The following is a 12842-nucleotide window of genomic DNA, read 5'->3' on the forward strand; positions in this document are numbered from 1 at the left end:
AAGGCGATAGGCCTACTTTGAAGAAAGATTGTGACCGAACAACATTGACTTCCATTGTATGAGCACAAAACCACTAAGACGTTTCTCAAAATATCTTCTTTTGTGTTCTGTTGTGATAAAGAAGTGATATTGCAAGTAAAACATATGTCTGTCTAAACATGCACTGATAAACACCAGGTCAATGTGTTAAATACGAAGTTATTGCAAACGCTTAACAACTGAAAACACTAAATGTGAGTCGTCCTCGCAACGCATTAGAACCGCACAGATCTGCTGCCGTACGGACTTGAGATGTTGTTCGAATAATCGTTGAGTAACATTTCAGTCTGTGGAGATCGAGCTTTATTTTAACACGATGTTCTTTTGAAATTGGTAGCAGTCTGGATTAGATGTTTTTAATACTTCACAGCTGTTGTGGGCTGACGTTGAGTCTCTGCGGAGATGCTTCCTGCATAAAAAAAAGCTTTCAGTTCATCGCCGTGTGGTGAATCACGTCAATTGTGCTGTTTATTTTTCTGCTATTTCGCCCTGATTAATCGACCCGGGAGTTTACCGTGCGGTGGGCGGGACTGTGGGCGGAGCCATTTCTCATGGGCCTCGTTTCTGGAAGCCGAAGGGCCAAACATCAAAGAGTCCTAATGATAATTATCGCACATGAATGTTTACCGCATTTCAGAGACGTGATTGAGTTTATTATCTCCGATCATGGCGCTGATGTGTAATGAGCCCTTTGTCTTGGTGATCTGAGAATTTCCATTGTTGCTTCGCGGATTTATTCATGAGGAAATGTCACATTGTTTGTGGCACGCACCAAAGCTTTCATGTCAAGATAAAACCTTGGATATATTTCAACCGTGGCAGGTTGCGATATTTTGCAGGTTATTAAAATCATTAATGTTGTTGGATGCTTGGATGTTTGTTTAGATTTTTTTAATGCTGCAGAAACGTTGTGAAAACGTTGTGTGAAAGGTTGGTTGTAAAATAACAAAAACATGTTATGGTACTTTGTTCTGGAAAGAATAGTAAAAAAAAAGTTTTTTAAGTTAAGTTCTTTAAACATTTTATATAAATGTACTTGATGAAAACCTGGTGCGTATTTTTAACAATTTTGCGTTTGTTTTGGGTAGTGACAGGGTCGCCAGATCTTTGTATTTCATGGTCTCTGGATTTATTTCTGCTCTTGTCATCATTTTCATTAAAAAAAGCAAAATCGTAATTTTGTTCATAAAAGTACAATCATGCGTGTCCATCGTACAAGGTTTCTGTGTCTATAAGGCCAGGGGTCAAGATCCAAGATACAAAACCTGTGAATATGAGCAATAGCAAAAGTAATGTTTTAGCAATGGTAAATCCCCTAAAAATGGAGAAGATGAGAACAGTCGGGCAATACAAACAGCAGTGGGCGGGCAATGTTGTAGCTTTGACAGTTCGGAGGGGAACAGTATGAGCGTCTCTCTCTGTCTGTCTGTCTCTCTCGCCCACAAACTCTCCCCCCATTGGTTGTAAGCGGGCAGTGAAGGTCACTGGAGGTGGTCTCGCATTTTGCCAGACATAGGGGGCTAATAACCAGGCGCGTGTGTATTTACGTTTGGGCGTATGCGTGTTAATTCCTGTCACCTAATCTGTAGTTAAAGCCCCAACCTGTAATCCATTTCACACCTCGGGCTAAATCACGCAACCTAATCCTGCCAAATAAAGCCATGGTGTTCAGGATACGCACGGCGTAGAGACGTTGACATCGCTGTGGTTATCGTTGACACGTCAGTCAGGGTGCATTTATGTTTGTGTGTTTTGTTTTGTGTGTAGAAATTCATGGAAAATTCATCTTTGTAAATGGCGATGCTATATACACAGTTCAAATCAAAACAAAGACACTTTTGGATGTTAATTGTACTGCAAAGTTTTTTTTTTTTACATATATGAGCGACATTACTAGCTGCGTGGCTTGATGTTTGCTATTATACTGTAAATGTTTATTTGATTATTTCTTATTTTGTTATACATCTTTTTTTTAATACGTGCAATTCCGAAGTTGGACATCACTTTTGACTGAGACTATAGGTCAGAAATGCAGAAAAGCAAAGCCTGAGTCATATTTATTTATATCATTTAGATTTGGAGGTGGAATCTTTTGCAACACCCTAGCAACCACATAGGCTCATATAGCAACACCCCGGTGACCACACTGTTAAAAAACATAATTTTACCAGAAATGTTTTTGAGAATGTTCACGTATATTATAATGTAAATGTCCAAAACTGGAATATATTTAATTTACAAGAAAACTAATCATCTTTAAAAAATCATGTTTATAAAAAACTTTTTTACAGTCTTCTTTTGAAATGCGGTTACAATTACAGTTGAAATTACATTAAAATGATTGCAAAAATTACAGTAAAAAAGTAAGGAAAAGTTTAATTTTACAGGAAAACTGTTATTTTACGCTATATTCCTGGTGCCCCAGCTGTCAGAAATGTTTTATTTTTGGGGGGATTTTTTTACAGTGTGCACTTGTGGGCGGTCGTGATGGTTAGAGAGTCGGACTCGTGACCAGAAGGTTGCTGATTTGATTCTCATGGCCGGCAGGTAACGACTGGATGGGTTAAACGTAGAGGTCACATTTCGGGTATGCGTACTCGGGTATCCGACAAATACGTCACTTTCGCTTTTCTCACTTTTTCCACTTTCATGTGGAAATAAAAATCCTTGAGACTTTTATGAAGAGTTTAAAATACTCCAACATATTTCAACTTTTTTTTGCAATATTAAAGTTGTTTATTAAACATGTAAACCTTTCTTGACATGTGTACCGAAGCAGGAACTTCGGTCTAGGTGTTCAAGCACATTTGTAATAACGAAATGCGCTATGTGAGTGTAAAGTATGCTAAAAGAGGAAGAAAGAGGATTTTCTGAGTAACTGTCGGCTTAACCATTAAAGACCGCAAGCCCACGCATACCCTGTCAACAGCCCTACCCTGTAATGGCAACACCCACTCTGAGCAGGGTGTCTACACACACACACACACACACACACCATTAAGACGTGTTTGCACGTCACAAAGCCTATCCATATATGTGTGTACGTGGGTGACCAAGTGTGTGTGGGCATGTTGCAGTAGGAAGACGTGTTTGGCTTGCATGGTCTCAGCAAATGAAAGGAATCTTACTTTTGTGTGTGCATCATTGTCTCACTTCTCAGGTCTTATTTATGAAGGAACATGCTCAAACACGGTGGGCAAACGTATAAATGGAGAAGCATTCCAGCTGGCATGAGCTGCAAGTTTGTGCAAAACCTCCTTTCCATGTTATCCAAGCATGACTGCTTATACACTAATAGGTACTGTATATTCTGCATGCATGTGACTGACAGCAAAACACTGACAGTGAGTGGCATTCGAGGATCCCTTATGAAACTTTAAGATTTGCTTCTGAGCCCTCGTCATTTTCATCTCACGAAGCGGAAACTAACTTGGAAAAGCTTTTGTTGTGAGTGAGAGAGCAACATGAAAGAGAAAATGACGGCACCCACCACGCACTTCCTCCCAGGAGCTGTATGGCTATGCCCGGCCTCCTACCCAAAATAGCTTGAGATGCTGAGACAGATGGGAGGTGGTCGATGCGGCCCTCTTATCTAAACATCCAGTTTGATTACATTTTGCTTTACAGTTGCACATTTTGAGTGCTATGTAAAGGCTTAAGTGTAAAAATAGATTCCGCTGTGCTGTTGGTTTTGGGGGGCTTATGATTAAACGGAAAGGCAGGACCCTTTTTTGCATTACAAAGTGCTGAAGAGATGAGTGATGATGATGCTCGAAAATGATTTTGCTGTCCACCGATGTCGGTCTGTTGCAGTGTCTTGAGTGGGCTTTGGGGGGATTTTGTCACCTAGTGAGGGTGGGTGCGTGAGCGCATTTACGCACCATCATGATGCAATGCGTACTCCAAACTATCTAAGCCATACGCGTTTCAAAAACTTGTTGTATTTCAATGACAAGAGTTTATTATTGCCACAGTTAGCTACAAAACACATTCACCACCGACGAAGGTCAAACGAAACATCCACCGTGAAAAAAACACGTTCGGTGAAGGTCGTGCGGTAAAAAACGAAAAAGGCACCGAACAACCAATTAATATTTCTCAATATGTCATGGATGTGCGTATCGGTTCAGGTCTCCCCGAGCAGCAGCATCACCGCCCGCGCGGGCTCTCGGTATTCCGTCCCACGCGCTCGATGCCGCCTACGCGAGGATTTGCGTCAAACCGGCGCGTGGGAGTGAGAGAGCAATGCAGCTTACATCGGAATATCCCATCAGAAGAGAGAGAGAAAGAGAGAGAGAGAGAGACGGCAAAGATGAACGTTCAGCGGACTTTCTCTCCGGCGCGAGAGGCGGAGCGCAGCCCCGAGACAACGGCGAGCACCGGGAGCAGTCGCGCGCACCAGCTGCGGAAGAGAGGTAGGTAAAGCGGAGCTGTAATATAAACATTGCATGTAATGTTAAAACAGTGAGAACTTAAATGGGTTTGGTTATAATGGGAATTGCATGGTTTCTTGGAAACTAACGGTCTCTTGTGCCTCTTCTGGGGATCTTGGGTTCTTTTGGTGGGATGTTACCAGTGGTGGATGGGAACCAACCGAGTCCTTCTGGAATAAGACCCAGACTACACAGTGCATTAAGGGTTTAACATCCAATGGTGCATTTGGTTTAATTTGAGTAATGGACATTGGTGTAGCAATATTTAGGGGACGGTAGTTTCCAAAAGAAAGCGGTTCGAGTCTAAAGTCTAAATCGGCATTGTCTGCAAGCATTGGTCTGTCAGAAAGTGCCAGGTGCATGCAAGTGCTAGATCAGGTAAGCTTGCAGGTTGGTACCTGTTCATACATGAACGGAGAGATCTAACAGATTTCGACAGGGCTTTCAATAGTATGATCTTTCAGAAGTTGCAGTTTGATGGTAGGGTGTAAACGTCGAAGGCAATTATTTAACAAGATATTAAAGATATTTAGTTGAAGACCAAACGGCAACTTTAGATGGCATCCCTAAAGTGTGCGAACCGGCACCAAGTTTATTGGTATAAATCTGTATATGTGGAAAGCATTTATACACCAGACCCGGTTTGTCGTAAAAAAGTGACTTAAAACTGTGATTTTCTTTTGTGTCGTGAATTATCATTTAAATTAATTTAGTTATGAGACGTTAAGTCAGTGTTTCTCAAACTTTTTCTGCCATTCCCCGCTTTGGAGGTAGGGGATAGCCAAATAGCCAAAAACAAAATGGTAATAAAATGTAGGTCCACTGTCTGTCTTGGTTTTCTCTGCTGGTGCCGAATCTCCAGTTTTCTTTTCATTCCATGTCACAAACCTCTGACATAAAATCATTCTTGCAATTTATTTGCAAATCTGATTTTTTTTAAGTAAGGCTTACATTAAAATGTCGTTGTTTTGTTTTGACTGTATGGTCAAATAATAAAGTAATTATTAGAGATAAATAAACACAAAAATGACTAAATGTCCACCCATTTGTCGCGCCCCACTTGTCACTATTCCCCACACTTTGAGAAACACTGAAACACTTACGTTAAAACATTAAATTGTGGCTCTGTGGCAAACGTGTGTGACTTTGGCAGTGAGACTTCCCGTTTACTCATTCGCTACAATTATTACAAACCGCGCCATTTAGGTGAAAAGACTATTCTGAATGAATGCCTTTACGATATTTTGTTCTTACTACTTCCTTGTTTTTTTCTGTTGGTGTAGCCATGTCGGTACTGTTGCCACGTTCTTTGGGTGAGCTACAACTGTACCGGATCCTTCAGAGGGCCAACCTGCTGTGCTACTATGAAGCATTCATCCAGCAGGGCGGCGACGATGTCCAGCAACTCTGTGAGGCCGGCGAGGAAGAATTCCTTGAGATCATGGCCCTCGTCGGCATGGCGACTAAACCACTCCACGTCCGACGACTCCAGAAAGCTCTTCGTGACTGGGTGACCAACCCTTCCCTCTTCAACCAACCTTTAACATCCCTTCCCGTTTGCAGTATACCGGTTTATAAGCTCCCCGAAAGCTCACCGGGGGTACAGAGCAACGGCCAACAGAACCAGCTGACGGTACCGAGAGCTATGTTACCCACAAGCCCAAGTCCAGGAAGACTTGACATCAGCAGGGACGGTACTCCAGGGTTCTCTCCGCTACAAGGCGCTAGCGAGAGTCGATTCTGGGGTAGCGAGAGTGAACAGAGCCTATCTCCGTCCGGAGCGTGTTCACCGTGTTCTCCTCACGACGCTCTTGATATCCTCGATGCAACCGCCGTCCAGTGCGTGACAGAGTGCGTCGAGAGACTAGCCCAAACGTTACACAAAAGTGACCCCAGTGAGATCAGAGAACAAGTCCGAGCCAACAAAAAGCTAAGCAAGATGATAGGCCACATTTGCGAGATGAGCGAAGATGACCCCCAGAAGGAAGCGGAGATTCGGAAATACAGCGCCATCTACGGGCGGTTTGATTCTAAGAGAAGGGACGGGCGACAGCTTACGATGCATGAGGTTTGTTTTGCGGACACAAAGATTCCTGTATTATTCATTAGAAATTTCAAGAGGAATGACATTTTGACCTAAAATACCTTTTAATTGTCATTTTACGTATATGTCCAGCTTACAGTAAACGAGGCGTCTGCCCAGCTATGCATGAAAGATCTGTCACTCCTGACCCGAAGGGACGAACTTTTCTCACTAGCTAGGCAGATTTCACGTGAGGTCACCTACAAATACACCCGCAGGAGCAACAGGTAAGACAGAAACCTTGTTTTTTACCTTTTTTAATAAAAAAATAGCTGGGACGTTTAATGTAAAGTTTTTATTAGATTTTGTTATTAGATTCAAATCAATCAATTAAATTGACATTGTTCAATAAACTACTAACTACATATTCTAATAACTATTCTAACAATGATTAATTATGGACTTATTAATATAAACATTTTCATTTGATATAATTGGTTTTCTTTAATGAAACGCATTTGACACAACGCATGTGACACATAGCCAATCCATCTATCTGTCTTTAAGGTCTAACTGCGGCGAAGAAGAGGAACCATCTCCCAAGAGAATCAAATCCGAAGTGAGTTCTTTAAATTCAGTTCACATTTATAATCTCCGCCGCTGCGACACATTACTTCATTTTCCAAGACGGCCACACCTCATCTTTCTAATCATTTTGAGCTCCGGGTGGTTTCTCGGGAGCTCTTTATTACTTTACTTGTTGTGACGTTTATTGCCCGTCGTCGTGTCTAAATTAGAGCGTGTCGCCCTGTTAATAATCTCGGGGGTGTAATTAACGTCATGATTCACTCCGAAATGTTGCCTTCACGTGGCTTCTCCCATGAGCAGAGCTCTGTGCCTCAAGGTGAACATCAAAAAGTAAATGATTGTGCTATCTCTATGGAGCTGTGAGTCAACAAGACTGAAGTCTCGGGAAGTTGAATCGCAGCTCTGCGTGATGAAACTTCAGCATTTAAAAGCTTTTCTATAAAAGGATAAAGAAAACACACAAGCGCACAGGCGGAGAAGTACACGGTGGACTCGAACATAATTTTTTTAATCACCCCGTGGGTGTGTGCAGAATTACCCACGCGTCGCTGCGGCTGTCTCTGCCTGAGTCTAACGTCATACGTGGACACACGCAGACACATAAGTAGTGACCTCAGAGGAAAATCTGGAGGATGTTAATGGGCGAACACAAGGTGACAATTCGTTCAGAGGTGACAAAGTCTGATCTGCTACAGTGACAACTGAAATAACACTGAGAAACGACTGGTAACTGCTACCATGACAAGGAATTGTTTACACTTTGTGGACATTTTCTCCTAAATTTGCTTGAGAGAAATAAAAATATATAAATGAGACATTTTATAAATGTATGTAAAGTGTACACTGTACAGATATTCGGTTTGCCAGTAACTTACTGTAGATTTACATTTATGTAATTTACTGCCAAAGGTCTATGTGGATTTCTGGTTCCCAGAATGCTTTGCACGAGGCTGTTATTTTATCGGTTTTCTTCTGTAAAGATAAAGACTTGTTAATGTTTCATATTCATTTATCTTTGAACAAACTGCCAATAAATGACATAAATATAAATTTGCAGTAAGTTACTGGAAACTAGCAGCATAATTACAGCAAAAAAACGTTGACAGTGTAGAGGTCAATTAAACTGGATGTGGGTTCATTTGAAGAGAAATGTTTGATTTCATGTTGAGATCTTCAGTAATATTGACTTTTGAATGCGGACTTGACAAATCCAATCTCGGTTTGAGACATTGTTGAGACCTCTTCTGAAACTCTCTCACGAGAAATGTCTAAAACACCGGAGACATATGCAAAGGTTTCTATCCGCTCTCCATTTAATCTCATTGGTGTCTAGGTGAAATGTTTAAAATATGAAAGAGATCTCATCTCCCAGTTGTCTGTCTTGGCATCCCTTTGTAATTTTGATCATTCATCTCTCACGAATTGATTTACCTCCACAGCCTCTCTGTGCCCTACAGCGATGAATCACTTTGTACCAACATCTTTCCCAAATGATGCAAATGTCACGTCTCCCCAGAGATGCAAAGAAATGAAGCCACCGTAGAGATATTAAACTCTGCCAGTTCAGCTTTAGTTTTTCATGTTAATCAGGTTTTCCATGATCTCATTTCTTTCTGTTAGGATGGCGTCTACGATCTGCAGGAGGCCCTGCATGTTCTTCACACGCGACAGGAGATGGTGAGAGAGCAGCTCGTGATGGCCAAATCTAAAGGGGATGAATCGATCCGACACAGTCTGCAGGTACGTAGTGTAAGTCTTGGTGACATCTTTTGTGAATCACAAAGTCTGTGTGGTTAAGGTTGAAAGCATGTTTCTTTGAAAATGAAGGTGTTTGAGAAAAGTGTCAAAAGTAAATGTAATTTATTACCAGATTACATTTAGTCATTTAGCAGACGCTTTTTTCCAAAGCGACTTACAGATGAGATCAAAATTGGAAGCAATTGGAACAGCATAAGGAAAACAAAAAGCACAAGTCTTTAAAAGCGCTGTTTTAAATACATTCTGAATGAGAAACATCTCACATCTTCTAAATGTCTATATGACATCTGACGTCTCAGAGACGAAAAATATACGTCTATTAGATGTAAAGGCAGAGATCAAATAGACATCTCCCAGATGGTACAGTATGCTATCAGGGTTTAGTTTGGAAGTCAATTTCACACTTTCCCCCGAAAACACGCATACATCTGGGAAAAGTCTATTTGATGTCTTCATTTACATCTGCAAGACGTATTTTTTGCTGTTTATGAGTTACAATGTATGCAAAACCGCCCTTTCTAACGGATGTTCCCAAACAGCAGATGTTTTTAGATCTCCAGATCTTTAGTGGACATCCTACCGACATACCTGTCCATCCTTGTTTTAATATTCTTTCAAAATGATTGTTTAAATAGTTTTAGACCTTCAATTCACATTCACCGTAACTGTGTGCAGGTTCAGCTTGATTCTCTGTTGGCCAAGCAGGTGGAGCTCTTGCGGGACGCTGCCATCCAGGAGAGACTGAAATCTTTGGACTGGCGGATTCCGACGGCGGCTCTGAAATACCTCACTCCCACACCTCAACACTGCAACAGCGGACTCTCGCAAGTCTCCGGTACGTCGTCTTGACCTTTCTTTCCATCTGCAGCGATGACTCCACCGTGAATCCAATAAAATACAAATGTGTTAATCCAACGTGTTTGAATGCAGGCGAAAGACCCTTGAACCTTCGTTTGACCGACGTTCCGCTGGGCAGGCAGTTGGCCAATGAGCTGAAGCGGCATCATAAACAGATCACGGAGGAAAGACAAAACCAACAGACCTCGGACGAGAGAAAAACGGCCACGGGTTAGTGCCCACAGTCAACAACCCAAAAAACACTTTACTGGTATGACGACATCAAGACCTTAATGTCGTCATGTACTTTTTGGACCTTTGGTGAGAGATCCAGGTTACCGTGTGTGCGTGACCTAGATTAGCACCTTTATCTGAGTATCATCCTCGATGCGTGAGAGCAACTAACATATCCATGAGAAATCTGAGAACTTTGTGTAATGTATGCAATCTGTCATGCAAATGTTATCTATGAAGGTACTGTAGCGTTTTCTCTCTGAAACTCCTACCTGCCTGTCCACACTGCGTTAGCGAGTAGGTGAGGATTTTACTCGTCTTTTTGACGCACTGGGTTTTTTTCTTTCACCACACTGTGGGCAGAACCAGATGTCAGTCGGTGTAATTTACTGATCGTCTTTTGAACGCCGCTTATTTAAATAGCTGAAATATACGTTAAAACATCCGCATTCTTGGTGACACTAAAATGTACACCCCAGATGACTTTTACAGTATCTGTTTGCTTACTGAAAATGCACCGAATGTTAAAAGTATTTCAGAAAAACATTCCAACTTTTTAAGCATTCGCTTATGTTGACCTTTGATAAAATTGACATGAAGTAAATTAAAACATCATACATAAAAAATATGGATTTAGCACAAACATTTCCCTTTTTTTTGCATGAAGAGAGCACAAAGTAGTCAAGGAAAAAGTATTTTCAAAATTCTGAAAATTGCTCCAAAATCTTAAACTGTTACCACCTACCCAAACTTATCTTGAAATCTTAAGATATGCAGAATTAAGTTTTCCTACCCATACAGAAAACTAAAGCATACACAAGTACAAATGTAACTGTTGTGTTTCAATCACAGAAAATGGGTCTTCTCAAAAAGATTCCTGCTTGTTGGACAAGACCACCATCAAATCCGAACCAGAAGACTCCAGATAACATCTTCAACCTCTCAATAAAACTTCTGTTCTGTTTTCTCAGTGGATATCTAGTGTCCACGCTATGTGGCCTTACAAACTGTAAATGCCTAGAGATTTATTTTTATTTTTAAGAATTACTTTGAATTTTAGAGAAACGCCTTGCAGTTTGTGTGCAAATAAAAACCTTAAAGGAGCATTCGTGTGACTGTTTCATTTTGTACATAATCTACGGTTTATTTTATTGCATGTTTTATTTCTAAAGTATTTTTATTTAAGCTATCAAAGGAAGCACTCTGCAGCTGAAGCACAACCTGAGGTTTCGTAGTAAACGGGTCTGTAGTCTACAGATTTGTTCAATGTTAGGTTGCATCGTTCCTTGCCATTTGTAATCGATGACATTCGTCTGTTCGTATTGATCTGTCAGCGTGGGTGTGATCTTTGTTAAATTATACTGAATATGTAGAGATAGCTTTGCCGACATTTTGTGATCTTCGGTACTTAAAAAAGTGTATTGTGCATTCGGTCCAGCTTTAGCCTGTATCATTATATAACAAGATTGTGTATCTTGCTGTCATAAGATGTTAAGTGTCTTTATGTGACTGTAGTTAAAAGTTTGTAAATGTTTTATCACATGTTAGTTGTCTGATGTGCTGGTCTGTTGTGTAACTTTAACTGGTTTTGCTAAACACATCTGTCACGGTTTTCACTTTTTGTATGTTGTCTTTGAAATTGTCGTACAAATAAAACTTAATTGGAAAATGGGGTTCAAGAATTGTTTTTGGCACAATATCCATAGAAAAAAACATTACTTTGCATTTTGAGACGGTACAAAGGCTCTGATGTATTTTAAGATATGTCAGTGCAAGCTGTTTTCAAGTCAAGTCAGCTTTATTTATATAGCGCTTTTTACAATTTTCATTGTTAAAAAGCAGCTGTACAAGAAAACCGTTCAGTTCGGACAGCTCTTACATTTATTTTAGTCTTGGTTTAGTCCCGGGCGGTTTCCCGGACAGGGATTAGTTTAAACCAGGATTAAGTCCTGGTTAAATTATGATATTTAAATAGTTTTTAAAAACATACTTTACAAAAAAAAACATTACTGGTAGCATCTTGAGACAAAACAATGGCACTGATATATTTTAAGATATGTTGTTTCGATTAAGACACCTCTAACATTTAAGGTACTCTGGGACTGGTCTTAACCCTTGTCTAGGAAACTGCCCCGTAGTATATTATATATATATATATATATATATATATATATATATATATATATATATATATATATATATATATATATATATATATATACATACATACATACATATATAATTATGTAAAAACAAACTTTTATTCTGGATGCGATCAATCACGATTAATCATTCAACAGCTCTAATGATAAAACATCACTTGCTTTGTTGCTTAGAATATTGCAATTTTAAAATGAGCCAAAATCACATCGAATCTCCTTGTGAGATAAAACGCAAAATCTTTTCTTAGATCTTTCAATTGCATTCCCAGTTCCACATAAAACCAAAGCACCTACTCACACATATCTTCTTAATCGTCATTAAACTTATCAAGCTATTTATTTATAGAGGCGCCCTGCAAAACAGCTCATAATCTGGAAGCGGTTCATAAATCATGCTGATCCAAGCAGCTTCCTCTTCTGTTTGTGTCACACTTGCGTTAATGCTAAACACCCACATACGCTCACACACACACAAAAGTGCGTTCATCGGTTCTTATATGTTCTGAAGCCCTATACGGGCCTTCCTCAGACAGACGTCACAACACCTACAGAATCTCTCAGTGTGATCACCGTGGTGACCCAGATGTGGGGGCGGTGCCTGAATGTGGGCGGAAACATGTCTCTCAGCGGTGCGGTACTGTGGCTTGCAGAAAACAATTGTATAGACTGTATCATAGAAGAAAGGGTTAAGGTTAGGGTAACCCTTACAAAAAGACAGCTCATGAAGTATACTTACAAATACACTTGAACTTAAGAATACGTAATCAA

At 40.3% G+C, this 12842-nt stretch overlaps 1 protein-coding gene across 2 annotated transcripts; it reads left to right on the forward strand.

Annotated features, from left to right (window-relative positions):
• The first annotated feature begins 4317 nt into the window (after window positions 1-4317).
• Window positions 4318-11577, forward strand: nab1a (NGFI-A binding protein 1a (EGR1 binding protein 1)). 2 transcript variants are annotated; one of them, XM_079472082.1, is made up of 8 exons: window positions 4318-4454; window positions 5756-6540; window positions 6649-6782; window positions 7063-7114; window positions 8704-8823; window positions 9517-9676; window positions 9772-9909; window positions 10765-11577. In XM_079472082.1, exons 1-8 carry the CDS (start codon window positions 4352-4354, stop codon window positions 10839-10841), a joined length of 1569 nt encoding a protein of 522 aa, XP_079328208.1. In that variant the 5' UTR covers window positions 4318-4351; the 3' UTR covers window positions 10842-11577. The 2 variants fall into 2 exon arrangements, with proteins under 2 accessions (XP_079328208.1, XP_079328207.1); XM_079472081.1 differs by having other exon boundaries at window positions 4321-4454; window positions 8704-8832.
• The last annotated feature ends 1265 nt before the right edge of the window (window positions 11578-12842 follow it).

The sequence above is a fragment of the Barbatula barbatula genome (genome assembly GCF_947034865.1).
Source record: "Barbatula barbatula genome assembly, chromosome: 13".
NCBI classification, from domain to species: Eukaryota; Metazoa; Chordata; class Actinopteri; order Cypriniformes; family Nemacheilidae; genus Barbatula; species Barbatula barbatula.

Excerpts from the sequence above, each read along its gene's own strand:
- nab1a (XM_079472081.1), top strand. The coding sequence starts at position 4,352 with ATGAACGTTCAGCGGACTTTCTCTCCGGCGCGAGAGGCGGAGCGCAGC. Across the intron at positions 6,541-6,648 it reads GACAGCTTACGATGCATGAG|CTTACAGTAAACGAGGCGTC; the intron begins GTTTGTTTTGCG and ends GTATATGTCCAG. Across the intron at positions 6,783-7,062 it reads TACACCCGCAGGAGCAACAG|GTCTAACTGCGGCGAAGAAG; the intron begins GTAAGACAGAAA and ends TCTGTCTTTAAG.